At 37.4% G+C, this 22,790-nt stretch overlaps 1 protein-coding gene across 1 annotated transcript; it reads right to left on the reverse strand.

The window, feature by feature from the left end:
* Positions 1-3,152: 3,152 nt before the first annotated feature.
* Positions 3,153-18,573, reverse strand: N6AMT1 (N-6 adenine-specific DNA methyltransferase 1). The gene is given in 7 exon segments (XM_002921114.4): positions 3,153-5,871; positions 6,905-7,046; positions 10,750-10,833; positions 15,315-15,353; positions 15,355-15,406; positions 16,131-16,217; positions 18,423-18,573. Coding segments are annotated over 7 exon segments (645 nt in total). The 5' UTR covers positions 18,557-18,573; the 3' UTR covers positions 3,153-5,764.
* Between the last annotated feature and the right edge of the window lie 4,217 nt (positions 18,574-22,790).

Genomic DNA, 22,790 nt, shown 5'->3' on the forward strand with positions numbered 1-22,790 from the left:
GATCCCATAACGCCGGGATCACGCCCTGAGCCGAAGGCAGGCGCTTAACCGCTGTGCCACCCAGGCGCCCCTATTTTAGTTATTTTCAAGCCAGATAAATCACACTATAATTATTAGTATTTTATATGTTTGTTTGCATTTATGTACACATTTCCCACTTTATTTGCCATCAGTAATTCTTCCATTTGAGACTTTTTTTTTTAAGATTTTATTATTTGAGAGAGAGCAAAAGACAAAGAACACGTGCTGGGTGACCTGAGCTCATGACCTGAGCTGAAGGCAGATGCTTAACTGACTAAGCCACCCAGGCACCCCCCATTAGAGCCTTCTGGGATGGTTTTCCTTTCCCCTGAAATATACCTTTTATTTATTTATTTATTTGTTATTTTTTTAAAGATTTTATTTACTTATTTGACAGAGAGAGCAAGAGCATAGGCAGGGGAACTGGCAGAGAAAGAGAGAGCAGACTCCCCGCTGAGTAGGGAGCCCAATGTGGGGCTCGATCCCGGGACCCTGGGATCATGACTTGAGCTGAAGGCAGCCACTTAACCTACTGAGCCACGCAGGTGCCCCTGAAATACACCTTTCAGAAGTTCCTTTACTGTAGATCTCTTGCTGGTAAACTCCCTCATTTTTATCTACTTTTTAAAACCTTGTCAGAGATTTGTTGGAACACAACAGATGGCCCGTTACTCCTAACACTTCCAGGATGTTACTCCACTAGCTTCTGGCTTCCTTTGTTACTGTTTAAGAAATCTGTTGTTACTTTAATTATAGGTCCTTTGTAGCAGTGTTGGCAAACATATTAAAGGGATAAATGGTAAATATTTTGTGGTTTGTGGGCTGTGGTTTCTGTGGTCTTAGCTGCAACTACTCAACTCTGCCACTGTACGCCAAAGCAGCCACACACAATACACGGATGAACGGCCAGGGTTGTGCTTCAGTATTTTAGTTACAGAAAAGTTTGCCAACCCCTGCTTAACAGTGAGTTGTTCCTTCCCTTTGATTACCTTTTAAGATCCCTTTGTCTTTGATGTTTTGCAATGTCACTACTGTATGTCTAGGTGTGGATTACCCTTTTTTTTTGTTTGTGCTTCCTGAATCTATCTTCTTTTTAAAAAGTCAATTCTGGAAAAATATTAGCCATTATCTTTCCAAATATTGCCTTTCTTACATTCTTTTTGGGACTCTTGCTTATTTTATCCTTCATAATCATTATTGTTCCTTCATATTTTCCTTTTATCTCTTCGGGCAGGACTCTATGAATTTTTTTCAGTTCATTAATTCTCTTTTCGGCTGTTTACCCTGTCCATTGTGGGTTTTGATTTTAGGAATTCTGTTTCTCATTTTTTTTAAAAGTGACTTTTGGGAAACCTGTTTTTATTAAAGCTGAAGATAACTGGTAGGTATGTGTTCAGCTGAATGGATAAATTTTGATATATTCATACAATGGAAATAATGAGAACATACAGAAGTGAGAGTGAATAAATCACTGCTGTACACAAAGGCATGGAAGAGTCTCACAAAAACACTACTGAATGAAAGAATCTAGACACAAAGGGTATAAAACATATAATTCATTAATACAGGTTCAAAGCAGGAAGACCATATCTGTAGTATAAGGAACGTAACAGAATCCTAAGACGGCCTGCAAGGTTCGTTTCCACTGATGTACCTGCACTGTGTCATGCCCATCCTTTGACTGTGGGTAGGACTTGTGAATGACTTGATTTCTCTCTGTAATTAGGCTACATTAAATGGCAATGGTAAAGAAATTTTGCAGTTGTAATTAAGGACCCTAATCAGTTGAGTCTGGATTAATTAAAAGGAAGATTATACTGGGTGAACTTGACCTAATCAGATGAGCCCTTTCAAAGAGATTCTAGGCCCTCACTGTAGCTTTGAAGGTAGAGAAATTCTCCTGCTGGCCATAAAGAAGCAAATGACCATTCCGTGAACTGCCTGTGGAGGTGATCATGGTACAAAGATCCAAGAGAGGCCTGTAGAAGGTGAGAATTATCCCTAGCCCACAGCCAGAAAACAGTGATTCAGGACCCTGAACCCCAGATGAGATCACAGCCATGACCAACACCTTTACTACAGCCTGGTGAGATTCTAAGCAGTGAATCCAGCTCACTATACCCACACTCCTAACCCAAAAAGACTGTGAGACCATAAATTTGTGCTAACACCAGTAAAGTTAGAGCCGTTAGCTATGCAGGAATGAAAAACTAATACAAACAACCAGGCAATGGTTTCCCTTGGTGAGTGGGAGGTGATGACTGGGAAGGGAATCTGGTGGAGCTTCTGGAATGCTGGTAATGTTCCATTTCTTGATTTGGGTGTAGTACAAATGGATGTTGACTTCATAAAAATCCATCAAGCTAGACACTTATGACATATAGAATCTATAAGGCATGTTCCACTTCAATACAAAGTTTACATAAAAAGAAAAATGAAAACAGAATGGATATAGGCATTGGTATGTATTGTATTATTATATATGCAAAGTAATTTAGTGTATGTATGAATAACATACTACATCTACACACAGAATGATTTACATTTAGTCATAAGCGTTCCTAACATGGCTATATTTCTCTTAATCATTTCCTCTTTTCAGTCCTGTCTGAATTTTTCTCTTTCTTTTTCATCCTATTTTAATTTGTATTCCTTTTTCTTTTCTTTTCTTTTTTTTTTTTTTAAAGATTTTATTTATTTATTTGACAGATAGAGACAGCCAGCGAGAGAGGGAACACCAAGCAGGGGGAGTGGGAGAGGAAGAAGCAGGCTCATAGTGGAGGAGCCTGATGTGGGACTCGATCCCTGAACGCCGGGATCATGCCCTGAGCCAAAGGCAGACGCCCAACCGCTGCGCCACCCAGGCACCCCGACAATTTNGAGCCTGATGTGGGGCTCGATCCCATAACGCCGGGATCACACCCTGAGCCAAAGGCAGATGCCCAACCGCTGCGCCACCCAGGCACCCCGACAATTTCTCATTTTTTTTTTTTTAAAGATTTTATTTATTTATTCGACAGAGATAGAGACAGCCAGCGAGAGAGGGAACACAAGCAGGGGGAGTGGGAGAGGAAGAAGCAGGCTCATAGCAGAAGAGCCTGATGTGGGGCTCGATCCCAGAACGCTGGGATCACGCCCTGAGCCGAAGGCAGACGCTTTAACCGCTGTGCCACCCAGGCGCCCCAACAATTTCTCATTTTTAAAAGTCAACTTCAATTTGTTCTTTCCAGTTTCTTCTTGTGAGCTTTCCTTTATGTTAATCCTTTAAACATGTCAAACATTCCACAATCTGAATATAATAATTCCACTGTTTATATCCCTTAGGTGTCTAATTGTTTTTTTTTGTTTTCTTGTTTTTTTCTGCTCTCATTATGGTAGCTTCTCGGTGATCAACGGTTTACATTTAATGTTAATTATTTTATGTTAATGTTGCTACCTCACATAGACAGTATGAATTAAATCCTACAACAGAGGGTAGCACAATCTATAATAGTAATAGATTATTACTATTTTTCTTTTCATTCAAGGTACAAGCAGTTTTTTTGCTGCTTCCCTTGGGCGAAGTGATGCGGTTTTACAGGTCCTCTTTCTTCCTGTATTTGATAGCTCGCTCTTTTTTTATTTAAAAGATTTTATTTATTTATTTGACAGAGAGACAGCCAGCAAGAGAGGGAACACAAGCAGGGGGAGTGGGAGAGGGAGGAACAGGCCCCCAGCGGAGGAGCCTGATGTGGGGCTCACGCCCTGAGCCGAAAGCAGACGCTTAAGGACTGCGTCACCCAAGCGCCCCTTGATAGCTCGCTCTTAACACAGAGAGCTGAATGCGCACCTCTCCTCCTGAGGGCTCCGGGCCACAGTTACTGACCACCAGGACACAGCATTCCCCTTTCACACTAGCACTGCTTTCTCCTGTTTGCAGAAAGCACGTATTTCCCTGTCTTTAATTACTCTATGAGTCTGCTAGGGCCACTATGACAAAAGACCACAGGCTGGGTGGCTTCAACAACAGAAATTTACTTTCCCACGGTTCTGGAGGCTGAAGTCCAAGAGCAAGGCGTCAGCAGGTTGGGTTTCTTCTGCAGTCTCTCCCCTTGGCTTGCAGACGGCTGCCTTCCCACTGCGTCTCATATGGTTTTCATCTGTGTGCAAGCATCCCTGGTTTCTCTGTATGTCCTAATCTCTTCTTGAAAGGAGGCTAGTCAGATTGGATCAGGGCCTCCCTGATGGCCTCCTTTCATCTTCATTACCTCTTTGAGTAATTCACATCCAAATACACTCACCTTGAGGTTTGGACTTCAACATGTGAATTTGGGGGGGAACACAATTTAGTCCATTAACAGCTAGGCATGTTAAGTTTGGGGGTCTTTAATGTAGCATTTCTACGGTTTTTAATCTCCTATATTGATAGAAGTCTTCTATGCTGATTTTGCAGTGTTTCAAACATTATCTGAAAATATTCAAGACCCCATTCTCCAAAATTATAACTAAAAACCCACAATAAAGTTCTAAGTTTTTTTAACCTTTTTTTTTTTTTTTTTAAATTGTAACATTTCAGATGACTGTTTCTGGGAAGGGGAATATATTTACAGATATAAGATTCAAGTAAATACTAATTTTGACATCTTTACTGCTGAAAGCAGTATAAGCAAATTGAAAAAAAGTGTTTGGAAGTCAGATCTGTGTCTGAATGCTGCCATACTTGGCTTTATTCTGTAACTACTGTGCTTCTTTGAACAAGTTATTTGACCTTTCTGAACATCAAAGGAGGGTAATTCCACTCTTTCTGTGCATTGTCCTAAGCATTAAATAAGAATGCGATTTAAAACAATAGTTCTAAGATTTGGTGCATTACCTTAAGGAACACTGGGAAGCACATTTTAAAAGATGCAGTTTTTAGGTCTGTTCAGCAGAGGATTCCACCAGTGTATGGTGGCGCTTAGGAATTTATTATCTTAAAAAGCTTCTCCAGTTGATTCTGAATGTAGCCCAATTAAAAATAAATTCTAGACTCCGCTCACTCTGATCCTACACATATAGACAAGAAGAAAACAGAAATATATGATAAAGGATAAAAGATAGGAAAAATATGATCAGGGAGAAACATGGAGGCAGAAGGCATTCTATATAACAGAAATAGAATGGAGACAATGAGCAAGTTAAAGTAAATTTAAAAAAATTTTAAATGAAAACCTTTTTAAAATTATACAAGCCATTTGTTATCATTGTGTAAATGCTACCATAAAAGGGTAGAGTTCCCTGTTCCCTCCTGCCATTTAGCTTCTGAGACGTTCCTATGTTCACATACACACACACCCTCTCCACTGGGTTTCAAAATTATACATACAGAATTATACTGTTTTGTAATTTGCTTTTGTTTAATTCAATGGTACAAGAGGAACACCTTCAGACCTGACTCATGTTTGTGGCTGGATACATCACTCACGTTCTGGTTCTATATATAAAATGCAAATAATGTATAATATATATGCATTTACTAGCATTTATGCAACTATTTCCATAGGCTTGATTACTTAGGTAAAAAAGAATGCTGTACCCTCCCCACCTTTTTCTATACAACCTGACAATTTCACTTAATTTCCCTTGTTAACCAAGAAATGACTTCAGTTTCAAATATGCCAAATACATTCAGCTTCTCTCTCTATATATATTCATATATATATTCAATATAATATATATTATCAATATATACATGTCCAGCATAATACGCATCACACACTATAAGTTAGGACTTAGTGAACTTGAGGATTGAGAGGAGTTCTTGGCCTGCTTGCCTGGAAAGTGCAACAGTCCCTTGTAGACCTCTCGTCATCATTGTTTTCAAAATTTCTTCTAGAATAAAAATTAAGACAAAAGGTAAAATCTAATTAAAATCATCTGGTGAATAGTGTATGATCACTAAAGTTTAATAAGATGATAAACACAGACTATTGACAAATTCTATTCATCTGAGAAAACAATGTACACCAAGTAAATTTCTATTAAAATGGACTTCGGTCAAATGGGAGCATTTGCATTTTCAAGGTGTCATGGAGAATTCTAATCAGACTGAACGGCCTTGCTTTGCAGTGGTGGCTACTCTGGACTCAACAGAAACATTAATTACACTTGTCATTATAGCAAGTAATTCGTTTAGTTGCTTGGCTCCCATCCTGGCCTTCCACACTCCCTTTGGGATGAAAAAAGTCAGTGAAAGTAGGGCAAACTGAACAGTGACATCGAACAGTGGAAGTAAATGAAGTAGGTTGTTTCTTTCAGGCATACTGAAAAAAGCAGCACCTTCCCTTTTGTAAATAATACTAAAAAGACTGAATTAAGAAAATGGAGTTGCAAACAAAGCAACACTTAGTATCATGATGTGATTTGAGGGGCTAAGGATGTAAGGTGTAAGATGAAAATTAAGCTCGTGTACTGAAAGGGAAGAAAGATTATGGTCAATTTAGTTATGGAGTCATCTGAAGACCAACATTTAAAAATCCAAACCATGAGCTAGCTTTCATAACAAACTTCACATGAACTAAAGAGTACATAGCAGAATTGTCAAGGGCATGAAGACTACAGTGTGGAGAGAAAATTCATGATATTCAAGGTGAAGTGTTAAAAGAAGAAATTACAGATTTTGTGTTTGGATATTAGTTTATCAATTAGGGGAAACACTGTCCTCCCCCTTTAAAAAAATAGTACTTTCTAAAACCAGAAAAAACTCTATCTTGAAAATCTCTCTATTCTTTCAATATGAATGTTATGTTTGTGTGAGCTGTCGTCAGTGATTATATTTATAGTATTTCAGGTTACTTTATAGTCTTTAACACTATTAACTTTCGATTTCAGCAAAGTGGTTAAAAGATAAACTGGTCTGGATTACCTGGATTGTTTTCTTTAATGGTAACTAGATAGAATAATCCTCTTGGTGACAGAAGATCCGGAGCCAGTGGGAACAATCGGTCCATGACTTCCCGACCATTTCTGCCACCAGCCCAAGCTGCTTCTACTCCGTGACTTCCTACCTGTGACCATTTAAAGAAGACTGTTTTGTTTCAAGTTACATTTAGAATCACACACAGAATCTTTCTGACAAGTAACATTCACCAAACAAGTATATACTTTGTATTTTACTGCTGTCCAGGAGGCAGAAAAGTTGAATCTGAGCCCCACCATTTCCTAGCCCTGTGACCTCATGTAAGTTTGTCATTTTTGTGAGTTAGTTTCCTCCCTTATCTGTAAAATCAGAAAAACAATAGTTTCAACTGTAAAAGTAGAAAAACAGTAACAAATTAACTTTTTCCATTGCTAGGAATAACAGGGAAAATATATGTGAAGTTTGAAAACACTGCTCTGCGCATATCAAGTGCTTAGTAATAGTTGTTACTCTTTATGCAGTGTTTATATTGAGAGAGAGAGGTGAATCTTATACTTAATACAGAACAATTAGGAAGAAACTAAAAGGGAGGTCTTGCATTATAAGAGATCTACTTTGTAGGAAGTTAGTTTCAACATGTCCCGCTGCATCTGGCTCTCTTCTAAAGTGTGAATCGTACAGACTTTTTAAGGAACCCAGTTAATATACGAAGGCTCGCCAAAGCATTTTTTCCCATAACAATCTAATTCTATCATAGAAGCAAAACCCATGAGAGTTCAGATGGTATTAAAAATCTTTAGATTCTTATCATTGCATATTGTTTTCAAAACTAAAGAATATTTTGAAGAAAACTTTCAAAAACTATTAACAATTATTTTCTTTCTATATCCTTCAATGGTTTTATCCGTATTTTAGTTTAAATTGTATACAACCATGCCTACTGCTTTTACTCATTTAAATGGTATATATTTCTCCATTAAAGTAAATTTCCTTATACCTATAACTGTGTGTGTATAATTCTACAAATAAGGGAAATACACTCATATACCTGCTTTTAAAAAAGCTGCACTTTCCCGTTTTACTGTTTTGCTTGTTTGCTCCTTCCCCATCTCACACACATACACATCCTCACGTTTTTTCTTTTTTGTCCATGTTTTACAAAGACAGGATTATATTCTATATTTTGACCCTGTATCTTGCTTTTCTTACCCAACAATACCTGAAGATGAGCTCTTCGTGTGATCAGGTATGGTTCTGATTTACTCTCGTAACGGCTACCTAAGATTTTATAATGGAAAGTATCACATCTTATGTAGCTACTGATGAGCATCCAATGCATTCATTTGCTTACATTTTTTGTTTCTAATTTTTTAAAAGATTTATTTATTTGTTTTAGAGAGAGCAAGGGAACAGAGAAGGAGTAGAGGGAGATAATATCCAAGCAGCCTCCTGCTGAGCACGGAGTCCTATGCGGGGCTCGATCGCATGACCCATGACATCAAGACTGGAGCCGAAACCAAGAGTCGGACGGTTAACCAACTAAGCCACCCAGGCGCCCCTTCTCGTATCTCACTGAAATTACCCCATATCTATCATAAACTTCTCAGTACAATTTTCCACAAAGTAAATTATATTGGGAAATTTATCAGTTCCTCTGTTTTCTGTCAAGACGTTCTTCCTAGAGACTTCCCTTTCCTGGCATTCCTAGAATTACTTCTTTTTCTTTTTCTGGGGCTCCTGCCTTCCTCTTCCTTGGTTTACCTCCTTATTTTGGTGGAGCCCGTTCTGTGGATGTTTCATCAGATAAAGTGGTCTGTGGACACAATGCATGGTGATAAGCCTGTCTCTCATTATTCTCTTCCACAATGGACTAGGACCCCTCTGTGCTAGACCATGTTTATATGTCTCCCCAGGCATACTCAGCCAGGTTTATCTGCTTACATTAGAAATGCCCCTATGGAAGGATCTCCTGGCACCAAGCACATTCTTATAGACCAGAGAGGGAGGCTTTCCATCTTCACAGGGAGGGGTCCTGTTTGGTGGTCTGCTGTTTGCCTGCTACCTGAGACTTGTTGTGCCTGCTCATGATCTTTCACAGCTCACAGGCACAAGCCAGAAGTACCTACCCTCATGTTTCTAGACTAGTAAGTATAGCCACAATTTTTTATATGAACAAACTCCCATTATTATTTTTATATTATGTCTCTTGGATGTAACCTCTAAATCTCTTATCTTTTGCCTTCATGATTTCCTTCTTTTTATCTTCATGCTCTGTGCACTGAAATCTTTTGTTTGGTTTCCAGAACACTGACATAGGTCTTGACAGAGACCAGAGTCTCTTTTAATTCATTTCCTAATATTTTATTTTGTAAAACATGTTTTTAAGCTCAGGGAAGTCTTCACTGTCCTGCACTTTGATTCTGCCCTCCAGCTAACTGCTCAACTCACAGGAATTATCACACTAGCTCTCGCTGTTGGGACTAGGGACTGTGAAAGAGCTCGAGGTCCTGCCTACTCTCAATCATCTCCAGGTCCCAGCAGCTGTAAGGCTCAGGAGAAGCAAGTACATAGCTTAGCAGTTAGTGGGGATGTGGGAGAAAGAAAGCCCATTTGTGTCCCCATGTTCCCAGAATCTCTTCTTCATTCACTAGTCTTGCCAGAAGTTTGTACACCTGATAGACCATGATTTACTTAACTGCATTCCCTCTGTTCATATTGTCATCATAAATAAACATGCAATAAACATATTGTTGTGAATGTCAATTTTTATTCTACTGTTGAATGATTTTCTTTCTTTTTGTTTTAAAGATTTATTTATTTATTTATTTTGTCAGAGAGAGAGAAAGAATGAAAGAGAGAGCACACAAGTAAGGGTAGCAGCAGACAGAGGGAGAAGCAGGCTCCCCACTGAGCAAGAAGCCTGACGTGGGACTTGATCCCAGGACCCTGGGATCATGACCTGAGCCAAAGGCAGAGGCTCAACCGAGACTGAGCCACCCAGGCATCCCTTGAATGATTTTCTTAAATTATATCTCAAGGACTGAAATTATTGGACTGAAACATTTTTATCACTCTTGATATATATTCACATAGTCCTTTCCTAAAGAGTTGTATTAAGTTGCATTGTCCTCAACCTCTGTTCACCCTGTCACAACAACTTCTGTTCTCATAGGAGTTCCTATGTCAGAGGAGCAACAGGTTCTTAGCCGCTTAGCTACCCTTAGTAGTAACAGCAGCTACGTAGACTTTTCCCATCTTGGTAGAGGAGAATGTAGTGTTTATCAGCCTTGCCAGAGAACGATTCATCGATGAATAAAACAGGATCATGAATAATTCAAGGAAAGCTAGCCTTAGTTCATTATTAAACTTTGTCTGCCTTGACTATTCTCTCTTTACACTGGGAAATGATTTACCTCTTCATTATTGAGATTTTCCAAATCATATATTTCAAGATGTTTCTTTTCCCTACCTGAAATAACAATCACCCCCCCATACGTGTGAGAGGAGGCAATTTTTGACTTTCAGAAAGAATTCCTATAATGAATTTAAGGATGATTAAAAATAGTTTTGCAAATCTGCCATTCATGATAAAGGACACACACATACACAAATTTAAACATATGGCCTGATTTCAATAGGAATTTTAAGGATGAATATCGGTCACCGTATTTCCATTAGTTTGAGACTCCTTTCCTATGCCTACCAACATACTTAATTATTGACAATTATGAGTCATATCAGAGCAGTTTGTGTTAATCAGCAGCTGACTAATATCATATCATGAAGTTCGTTTGATTTTACAAAGAAAATAGCTGAAAATATTAACAATTAAATTTTGTTACATGTCTTACCTCTTCAGGTGGAGTCACTACATAGGGGGGATTAAACACCAGAAGATCAACTTTCTCCTTCAATCTTGGTAGTAAGCCTTTGACCTAAAAGTTTCAATAGTCAGAATGTTAAGCTGGACTCAGAATTAAAATAGATAAATAAATAAATCTTTAAAAATACTTTCTTCCCATGTTTTTAGAAAACAATGTGTTAGACGGCAAAAACTGTAGACAGAGATAGAGATAAATATTTTTACATTTTCATTCAGATAGTTTATATGCATTTCCCTAAAAAACAGGAAATTAAACTATTAATCAGAATGAACATAAAGTGTTCAAAAAGCCTGTATTTTTTGACAGCTCAGATGTTTACACTCCAGGTTCACTTTTAGAAGATTAAATAAGGAAGCAAGCTCTCCTATGTTCTATATAGAGATACACAGGCTCTAAAGCTATTGCTCTAACTTAAATATTTATTTTCTGTAACCAAGAGAAATGTTTTATGAAATGACAAAAAACATCAGAAGATTTATATATAAATATATATATAATATATATATAAATATATGCATATATATATGTGTATATATATGTGCTTTCTACTTTAATTACTCATAAATGTAGTGGCTGGAACAATTAGCTATCAAAGAAAGGACTGAAAAAAGTGGAAGAGACACTGAAAATCTCAGTTGTTTGGCATTTTGTACATCTTTCAACCACTGGGTCCAATTTTCTGTGGAACCACAACAAAAATGTCTTTTTAAACCAAGTGCTTTTCGGGCACAATGCCATTTAAAGTATTCCTTTGATCCCTCTNTTTCTGTGGAACCACAACAAAAATGTCTTTTTAAACCCAGTGCTTCGGGCACAATGCCATTTAAAGTATTCCTTTGATCCCTCTGATGACTGAATTACATGCCTACTCACAAAACCGCTTCTGGTCATGTCACCCTGCACTGTCACAGGCATAGTAAAGTAAAAACACCATATCTGAATGGTTTCTCATCCCTAAAGCCATTTCCTTCAATTACCACTTTGTATAGACTCTTACCCATGAATTCTGAGTCTGTTTCTTTTCTTTCTTTCTTTTTTTTTAGATTTAAAGGACCTTTTTTGGTTAAATAAATTTGCTCTAAAGGGATATCAGTATTATTTCCTGGAAACAGAAATGACTACAAGGATAAATGTGATATAAATTTTAAAAAATTATGGTTATAGTTACTGCTGCCAGTCTGAGAGTGACCCAAGCCATCTGTCTCTTTGTTAAAGAGACATTTGCAGGGGCACCTGGGTGGCCCAGTTGGTTCAGTGTCTGCCTTCAGCTCAGGTCATGATCTCAGGGTACTGGGATCAAGTCCCACATCGGGCTCCCTGCTCAGCGGGGGGCCTGCTTGTCCCTCTCCCTCTCCTGTCCTGCTCATGCTCTCTCTCTCACAGTCCCTCTGTCTCTCAAACAAATAATAAATAAATACAATCTTTAAGAGAAAAAAAAAAAAGAGTGACATTTGCAAGTGTTTAAAAGGTGTTAAAACTGAGACCTTCTCTCAGATGTAATCAAAATGGCTGAAGGAGAATTAGAGAGGAAAGAGCTTTTACATTATGCGATTCAAATTTAATACTCGGTGATACCACCTCCGTACTGGGCACATCACTGGGCTACTTATGCATGGCGTGAAACACTGCCTTACAACTTCCATTTATCCAGGTTTCTAAAAGCAATTCTATGTTTGTCATCTTAATAAGCCTGTTAACTATATAGTTCAAAGAGAACACATAAATAGTATCTTTGAGAAGATGTTACAGAGGTAACTTTTCTTTCTCTATTCATTTAAAGAGTGAAAAGTAACATTTTTGAGGGAAGTGACTCAGGTGTACCCTTGTCTGAAAGTAGGAAGATGACTAGTGCATCTGCTGTTCCTTCCAGTAGTGATATTGCAGTGAGGAAATACATTTGAAATAATCAAAAGCTTTATTTTCAATTACATAAAGCAATTAAGTTTCTCACATTGTGAAAAAAAAGTCCAGAAGGTAATTTTCCAGAAATGTTGAGTAAGGAAACTAGAAAACAATTTGCTTTGTATTTGTTTATAATGGGTTTGAGGTACTATATACTAATAATCATTGCAGTACTGGATTTTAAAAAAAGGAAAAAATTAATATTAAAACATGCAAAATGATATAGTTTAAAAAGAAAAATGGATTTAAATTAGAAAGTCATTGTAGACTGGATATAAGGTCTAATCACACACATCTCTCACCCATCCATATTCAGCTTTTGGGTGGTCTCAGAGCATTAGAACAGATCCAAGAATTGGGAAGCAAGCAAAAAAGGCCTCTGACAAGAAGTTTTAAATCGATATAGCAAAATGTACTTTATGCATATGAAAGGCTCTTCTTCAGAGGCCCTGAACTCTTAGTTTAAATACAAGTTTAACTGAATCACTTGTTTGGTATTCTAGCACAGAACATATGGAAAGAGAGAGCAGAAATACCACCAACAGGTAACGGTAATAAATAAGACAATGTAAAGCAAGTGAAAAGAGAGACAAAGAGAAGAGGAAATAAAAACTCAAAATCACTGCAGGCTCTAGCTACTCAGTGTAAAGGCAGAAAGCCCTGAATAAGCCTCATTATCACAGCTAGCACAGAATAGTAACTAATGTTCATATGAATGACCCTGAATCAATCAAAGGTAAAGTTATGTTTACTTTGTTTTAGGAATGTAAGAAAAGGCATATGACATACCTGAAAAAGTCTTTTTTCTAAAACTAAAAAAGAAGCAAAATCAAAGTGCTACTTTGTAAACAGGTAAGCTCAGTTATGATTTTGTATCATGGCTGTGATAATCTATGCCCAGTGTTCTGAATACAAACAAACACTTTTGTAAGTGGATCATAATACCTATGCTAATGCCTACTTCTTCCTTCTTTCTTTGTCAGCACTCAGTGTCACAGTCACCTTGAACCACTGAAAGAGCTGACTCTGGCATGAACTACCATGAGCCATGTCCTGAAACAGCTGTGAGACCTCTAGATTTACATTCCCAAGGTCTGGGCTTAAATTCCGTATTTATTACTTTCTTAGTTATGTGACTTTAAAAAAATGAACCTCACCTCAGTTTCTACCTCTGTTAAAAAAAAAAAGATATTCTGAATTTCTTATATCTCTAAAGTTTTATTATTATACCAAAAACATATATTTAACACTAATCATGGACACATTAAAGAAACAAATTAAAATTTTAAAGGGCAAAACCACCACAGAGATCCCATGTAAATCACCTGAGTACTTTCTTGATAATCTAGTTTTTCATAGCAATAACAAGTTCTACTAATAGGTAAGAATTTCTTACACATTTGGCTTAATTCCTTCTAAGCTGAAAAATCATTTGTGAGTTTAAAAAAGCAGAAAAGCTAAATACTCTTACCATTTAAGAATAACAGAGGTCAAGAAGCACAGAAAGCATTTTTATTTCTTATCCCTACCTACTACATGCTGTTATGATTTTTTGCTTACAAAAAAGCACTCCTGACAACAAAAATCCAAAATTATCCAAGTCTTACTAATTAAAATATTAAAGGAAAACTGCGACTGGAAAATGTATGTGTAACTTAAAATAAAATGATGATTCTGTAATTGTGATGTGCTGTTTTTACCTGCCCAGGCCTCATTCCCCTCTTTCTTCTGATTTTATCTCCTTGATCTCTATTGGTTAAGCTCTACGTCCTCTCATTCTCAATCCATGTGGCTTGGGTAGGGCTTATCCCAATGCAGCTGCCGGGGTGCGACTATGACTCAGGCCGAAACCAGTCATCTCTATATTTCAATCCCCTTTGGCCATAGTGAAAGATTGAGAGATGGCATATGATCCAAGATGATCTAAGCAATACAAGTTTTGGGGCTAGTTAGACTAACTGAATAGAAAGAGTTTCTTTCCATGGAGGGGTGACGGAGGTGTTTGCTGAGAAATAAGATACAGACATGCAAGTATCTTCTTACCATGAAGGGAAAGACTACCTAGAAATAGAGCCAATAAAGAGAGAAGTTCAGATCTAAGAAAAAGACGCCTGTCATATCATTTGAGTTTCTGGAGCCAGCTGTGCCTGAAGCCACACACTCTCTTTATTTAAGCCAGTCTGAACTGGATTCTTTGTCACTTCTGACCAAAAGATGACTGATCCTTCCAAGACAGTAGAAATTTCCTTTGAATTTTGGACAAGGTGAATTACATCAGTCAAGAATTTACTTTGTAAATTATGGAGTATACTATTTAGTGGATTAAAAATTAATTAACCAAAGCTTCTTTGACCTAATCATCTTAACCTTATTTGTTTTTTGTTTGTTTTTTAAAGAGTTTTTATTTATTTGACAGAGATAGAGACAGCCAGCGAGAGAGGGAACACAAGCAGGGGAAGTGGGAGGAGGAAGCAGGCTTCCAGCAGAGGAGCCTGATGTGGGGCTCGATCCCAGAATGCTGGGACCACGCCCCCAGCCAAAGGCAGACGATTAACGACTGAGCCACCCAGGCACCCTTCTTAACCTTATTTGAAAAGGAAACTATTATTGGACAAGGATGAACAGCTCACCAAGTCTGTGATTACTGGCTGAATGTGGACTTTGTTACAGTTGTGCTGTCTCCAGAGTGCAAGCTGCTGCCTCAGGGTTGATGTCGGTGCACCTAGAAACAGAAGAGAAAGAAAACTGTATCTTACGACCATGAGGCAAATCTATTACTGAAAAATTAGAAAATGTTCCACTACTTTTACACAAAGCAGATTTAGAAAAAAATTAAAATGCTTTAATAATGGTGAAGGAAAAAGAGCAAAGATTTGTTATATTAATGGAAAAAATTGTTATATTGATAATAATGTGCAAGAGTAGAAAAATACACATATGTGCATACACATCTGAAGGAATTTATTAAATTATGAATCCAATGAATACTGTGCCACCACAAAAACTTAAAAGGGATTTTTGAAAAATCATGTTACAATATTAAATGAAAAACATAGGAAATGGGAAAAAAAGAAACACACTTGGACCATGTGTGGTAGAACTGGAAGTGATTTTTATTTTCTTCCTTAAACTTTCCATATTCTCAAATTTTCTTAAAAAATTTAAGTAACTTTTAATTTTTTCTGGTAATCAGGCTATTTACCCCCAAAATTTCAAATTTAGAAATACCCTAATTTTGTTGCTTCTATAATTATGCATATGATGGAACAGTTTTGCACATGCAATTATAATTTTTAGCGAAGAATAATTTACAATCTGAGTCCTCACTACACTTAAGTAGACCCGTTCAGATATATATTATTTATTTACAAAAATGATTTCATTCAAGCAGTCATAACCCTAGTGAATTTCTTAGTGGAAGATGTGGATGAATTTGATATACTTACATGTACAAAGCTTGAGGACCTATTATGGAGGCTAGGAATGCAGATACCACTCCAGACCCTGACCCTACTTCAAGACATATTTCCACCCTAAAAAAATAAAATAAAATAAATATGAACATAGTAGGATAAAAATATACACCACAGAAAATGACTCTCAATCTACTTTTATTGTGTATTTCTCTAGCATCACTTATCCCCAAATATGAAAATATAAAAGAAATTTATAAACACACTCATTTCTGACAGCCACTTCGTGCTTTTTTTTTTTTTTTTTTAAGATTTTATTTATTTCTTCGACAGAGATAGAGACAGCCAGCGAGAGAGGGAACACACGGAAGCGGAGTGGGAGAGGCAGAAGCAGGCTCATAGCAGAGGAGCCTGACGTGGGGCTCGATCCCATAACGTTGGGATCACGCCCTGAGTCGAAGGCAGACGCTTAACCGCTGTGCCACCCAGGAGCCCCCACTTCGTGCTTTTAATACCGTTTAACTCAAAATTGTTTGGGGTGTGTAATTTAAGTCCATACAATAGATGGCTTTCAATTAATTTCTACAAAACATTACATAAAAACTATGGAATAAGGTTGAGGATTGAAAATATCAATATGAAAAGCATCAATGCTTCTCACAAGGAGCTCCTAGTTTAGTACTTCCCAATGATAGGGTTAGTATTATTACATTCTTTATTTATGAAAGATGCTTTCTCTGTCATTTAAAAGTATGTAACATTCACAAATCCATTAGCATATCCTAGGGAAAAAAAAATTCCCCCTTTCTTTTAATAGATTTAGAGCAGCAAAAAATTCCTTATTTGTATATCTGTACACTGAACTGGGAAAAGATCAGAGTATCTGATCTTGGAATGTTAGTAGTAACTTTAAAATGCTTTTGAATAAATTCTTTATTATACTGTATTTTATCCTTCAATTAAATTTATTTCTCTGCCTATAATCTACATATGCATCAAAAGCACCAATTATCTCCATCACAGAACTAGGTTTGATGCGTTTTAGGAAGTCTCTCTGGCAACTAACTCCTCAAACAGCTATCCAAAAACAAACTCTAGCACCTTCTAATTTTTGCAACCAGTCTACATTATCTGACAAAACTTTATTATTCTGTGGGAAGGTCTGCTGAATCTTACCAGGAGGCTTTTATTTGAAAACAACTATCATGCTTTCATAAACAGAATTCCAAGACCAGAAATAATCCAACTTTATAACAAAATCAGCTCCTTTCACAGCATACTTTGCAATGCAATTTGTGCTTGTCAATCTTTCTGGGGTATCTTGAGACTAAAAGACAAATTATAAAAATCAGTACTGTACCATTCTATGTTCCAGTAAATCCCAAAGTTCCATCGTTTACAATGAAAAGCTAGTTTAATTAGAGTTGGGGCATTTTATACATGGAAAAATCTGACAAGGTTTAAGAGAGATAAACACAATATAGAAATATAGATCTATGAAGCCTGACAGCTGTTTCATCTTGAGAAAACCAATTTCAATCTCAATCTTTAAATAAATCTAATTACTCAAATTCCTTTCATTAAAAAATTACAATGTAGGTATTCATTCTTTTAATGTCATTTAAAATTTATGGGGGCACTTCAACAAGTCAATTTTATTATTTATAAAGTGCTACGGAAAATTCCATAGGGTGCTAGCTATGTAGCTATTTAAAATTATAAGTTAAATGAAAAATTACGTTCTGCAGTCGCACTAGCCACAATTAAAGGAGTCAGTAGCCACACGTGGCTAACTGGCTATTGGTACAGGGCAGAGTATGCTGTTCAGTGGGTTTAAAAATACTTCACGACAGGATCTCACAACCTCATTTCATTTTTGTGCCCTTCCGTTGCTAAAGGGTGCTTTTGTGTACTGAGTAAATTAAATACGACGCAGCTTTTAATATTTACTAAAAATTTAATATTAATAAGCAATATTTTCGGAATATTTGGTTTTTGAACTTGTTATAATATCGCTGCTCTCGGGGGCTTGTGTTCTGAGACTAACAGCTGAAAGGAAAAGACACACTGGCGTGGCAAGGAGCTGTGGAGCTCCTGCGACCAAAACAACACCTTAGCGAAAGTAGATAGATCCCTGGCCCTCTCATTACAGGTATCTACAGACAAATCGTCTGTAACGGCGTGCTGGTGTCAATGTTCGCCAAGGATGCTGACATCGCCTCCCCTTGGGGCAGACAGCATCCCTCCTTTCCTTGGCTCTCCTTCGCCGCCACCTCTCCAGGACGCCCGAGCCCTCTCCCGCGGTGACCCTCGCCCTCCTCGCACCCCGTCAGCTCGGCCGCTGCCGCCTCGAGCGCGTCCAGCAGCAGGAACGTATCCTCCGCGGGCTCATACACATTGCTGAAGGCGCCGCGGCCCACGTGCCCATGCAGCGGCGTGCGGAACCTTGGAACCGCCATCTTCCGCCTCTCCGCCCCACGCGCATGCGCCAAAATTGCGCGTGCGCAGGCCCGGCTGTCGGGGACAGGGTAGAGGGGCGGGGCGCCGGAGGCGGAGAGACGAATCCGGGCTTGTTGTTTTAAGAGTTTGTCAGTAAATGCTCTTGGAATTTCTAAGTCAACAACAGTTATATAATCTGCAACTGCCGACATTGCTTTCTTATTTCGAATATTTAAATTTATTTCATTTTGTAGATTAGCACTTGGTGCAGGGCATCCTCGATTGTTTTTGACTAAGGGGAGTGGTTTTTTCTTCTACATTTAAAAGTTTTCTATTTCTTGTTTGCAGAGAATTGAAAAAATATATAATGGTTACTAAATTTTACTTTTTTTTTTTTCATCAACTGGGCTTTTAGCTTTGAGCCTTAAGATTAAGATTTTTTTCTCATTTAATATTTTATTGTACTATATTATAAAAATTGTTTTCCTGATGTTAAATCATGAAGGGACTCTTTTTATAGGCCTCACTCAAGCAAGATGATTTTTCTTTTAATACCCTGCTGAATTTGGAATGCTAATAATCTGGCTCTGTTTTGATTATGCTATCACAGGATGAGTTAGGACATTGTTTCCGGAACATTTGGTAGAACTCACCCATAAAATTGGATGGATTTAGTACTTTTTTTTTTTTAGTGGACAGTTCTCTGCTGTTTCGGGGCATTTTCTATAGGTTATTAGACTATTCAGGCATTTGCATTCTTTTTGAGTCAATTTTTGAAATTTCCCAATGAAACATTTTTACAGCTAGTTTTAAAAATTTGAGTAATAAAAATACAGAAAAGTACTTAGATTCCATTTTTTAAAACCCTGAGTACCAATAACCCAGAATTGACAATTAATAGTCTTTTCTCATATTTCCTTAAGAGTTTTAATTTTATTTTTAAAATACATATACTATATATTTAATATGTAACTTAAATATAACAAATATTACTATTTATTGATTTTATTATTATTTATTGATTTTATGTGACTATGGAGACTCACAAACCAAAAGTCTGCAGGACTAATCTCCCATCCTTAAAAGAATTTTTAAATATAAGAACTAACATATTACAGATGAAGTGGATGTTCTTTCTGTATTCACCTTCAGTTCCATTTTGTAAACCTTTCTCCAACTTGCCTTCTCTCATGAATTTAGCGTGTATCCCTCCAATCAATGTTTTTATGCTTTTACATTCAGATGTTCATGAGCAGCGTATGGTTAGTATGTTTCAAATTTGTTTCACTGGTCATAGGCTGGACAAACTGTTCTTCCCATTTCTTTTTCACTGAAAATTTTCACTCTGTGTTTTCATATATATAAAGTTAGTTTATCCCTTTTCATTGTCAGATAGTATTATATGAAAATATAGAATATCCTATCTGGAATGGATAAGTATCTATTGGTAAACATTTAATCCTTTCTGGATTTTCACTATTATAAACAACACTGTAATTAACTTTCTCAAACATGGTTTTTTCTGCTCCTGTACAAGTTTCCTGGGATTCAAGCCAGAATGGATTAGCAGTGTTGTATACACATTCTCAATTTTACTCAACATTTTCAAATTTCCAAATTTCTTTCCAAACTAATTGTACTTAGTTGGTGGCAGATTTAATATTTGATTTAATATTATTAGACTTATTTTTAAAATTTATTTTAAATTGAATTGGCCTGATTGTGATTGAGTTTAGGCATGTGTTCATATGTTCTTCATTTGAATTTCTTCCTTTGTAAACTGTCTGTTCATTATTGCTTATTTTTTACTCTTTAATTTCATTTTTATTTTCATCAAAGTTGATACATGCATAATTTAATAGGCCAAGTTGTGCTACATGATTTATTATGAAAAACAGTCCAGTCTAGTAGTACACTAATATCCAATTTCTCATGTCTCATTCTCCAGAGATGACCATTTTCAACTTTTAGCTGTTTCTTTGGCCATTTGTCCATATCTCTATGTACCCAACTTATTAACGATATTACTTCATTTCTCAATTTTCCCATGATCTGTTGAGCTCCCATGATAGAGGGTAAAGTTCACACGACAGAAGGCAAGAATTTGATTCTATGCTGCCAATAAACCAAAGTAATTACCAGGCCCCCTCTCCCTATCTTCCCAATATGATTATATTGTGATTTATTTGTTAATTTTTTCATTATTCTGTTTATAGAAATGCTACCTGGAACTGATTTCTGTATTATACCCGTATTTTTTTTCCTTGCACAACTCTTTGCTTTTCCTTGAAGTTAATAATCATATGGTATATTACTTTCCCAAGTCTGCCATAAAATTACCACAAACTGGATGGTTTAAAACAACAGAAATGTATTCTCTCAGTTCTGGAGGACAGAAGTCTGAAATCATGGTGGTGGAAGGGCCATGCTGCCTATGAAGGCTCTAGAGGAGAACCGTTCCTTGCCTCTTCTAGCTTCTGGTGGTTGGCAGCAATCCCTGGCCTTCTTTGGCTTGCAGCGGCAGCGTAACTCCCATTTCTGTCCTGGTCTTCATGTGGACTTCTTTCCCATGTGTCTTTTCTTCCTCCAAACCTCTTTCCTTATAAGGACACCAGTCACGGGGTTTTGGGCTCACCCTAATCCAGTGTGACCTCATTTTAACTTGATTACATTTTCAGAGACACTATTTGCAAATAAAACACACACACACACACAAATGGGGTGGGGTTGGGGAGAGTTAAAGATTTCAGCATATCTTTATGGGGAATGTGATTGAACCCACGACACCTAGTAATAACTGCTTTTCCATTTGCATAGTTTTCTATATACCACAGTTCAGCCTCAAAGTCTTTTGTAATTGTTTACCCCCTGCCTGCTCTCTACCTCATCCCAATACATTTAAAGACATTGAGCATTCTGGTTATTTCTGTCTATTCAGGCACCAGTGTATGTCTCTGGGATTCATCTCTGGCTTCTGTTTCTTCAGCTTTATCCTCAGGCTAGCCCTCGCTCTGGCACCAGGATGCCTGTGTCTTACAGCCTCACACCATAAATTCAGCTGCAGAGTCTTTTTCCGTTGCTTGCACTAAAGCCCTATCATTCACTCCTTACTGGCCCGAAATGCTCATGCTTGAATTGATCCTGTGGCCAGGTAGAGGAACTGATTTCCTTGCACCTGTCTGGAGGCCTGGAGGGAGGCCTCATCAGCCCAAGAGCCAGATGGCCAGAATGTTACCCCAAGAGAAAAGTCGTGATGCTGATATGGGTGTCTACTACATGGAAGCGTCTTGCAGATGGTTGGTGATAACTTTCCTCTGGTTTGCTATTGCTTTTTTGTTTTGTTTGCAATATTTTTTACTATGCAGATATTTAAAAACGATTAAATCTGTTTTTTTTATATTTCTTTTTTTTTTTTTTAAGATTTTATTTATTTATTCGATAGCGATAGAGACAGCCAGCGAGAGGGAACACAAGCAGGGGGAGTGGGAGAGGAAGAAGCAGGCTCACAGCGGAGGNAATTTCTTTTTTTTTTTAAAGATTTTATTTATTTATTCGATAGAGATAGAGACAGCCAGCGAGAGAGGGAACACAAGCAGGGCCCCCCCTTTTTTTTTAATTTCTGATTTTTGTGCTGTGCTTAGAAAATGCTCTTGAANACTGAGCCGAAGGCAGACGCTCAACCGCTGTGCCACCCAGGCGCCCCCTTTTTTTTTTTTAATTTCTGATTTTTGTGCTGTGCTTAGAAAATGCTCTCGAAAAAAAGTTTATTTTCTGGTTTCAAAGTATAGACTTCACTCTATTAATGGGATCTACCTTACTAGCTAGGTNCCCCCCCTTTTTTTTTAATTTCTGATTTTTGTGCTGTGCTTAGAAAATGCTCTTGAAAAAAAAGTTTATTTTCTGGTTTCAAAGTATAGACTTCACTCTATTAATGGGATCTACCTTACTAGCTAGGTCGTTAGATCTCTCTCTCTCTCTTTTCTTAAGACTTTATTTATTCATTTGTCAGAGAGAGAGAGAGCGCACAAGCAGGGGAGCTGCAGGCAGAAGGCTTATTCCTAAAGTTCTCTAGGAGACAGTATCTGGGAGGGAAAGATAAGGAAGGTAGGGTAAAGGGAGAAGTTGAGCTGTGTTGCAGTTGTTAAGAAATGCCTCAGCTGACTGTTCAGGGGATGACCCGTCAGATTGTTCTGAATCCAAGCAAGGGGACCTGTGTGCCTCTGGGGGAAGGACATAAACTTGGGCAAAGCAATT

The sequence above is a fragment of the Ailuropoda melanoleuca genome, chromosome 1 (assembly GCF_002007445.2).
Source record: "Ailuropoda melanoleuca isolate Jingjing chromosome 1, ASM200744v2, whole genome shotgun sequence".
NCBI classification, from domain to species: Eukaryota; Metazoa; Chordata; class Mammalia; order Carnivora; family Ursidae; genus Ailuropoda; species Ailuropoda melanoleuca.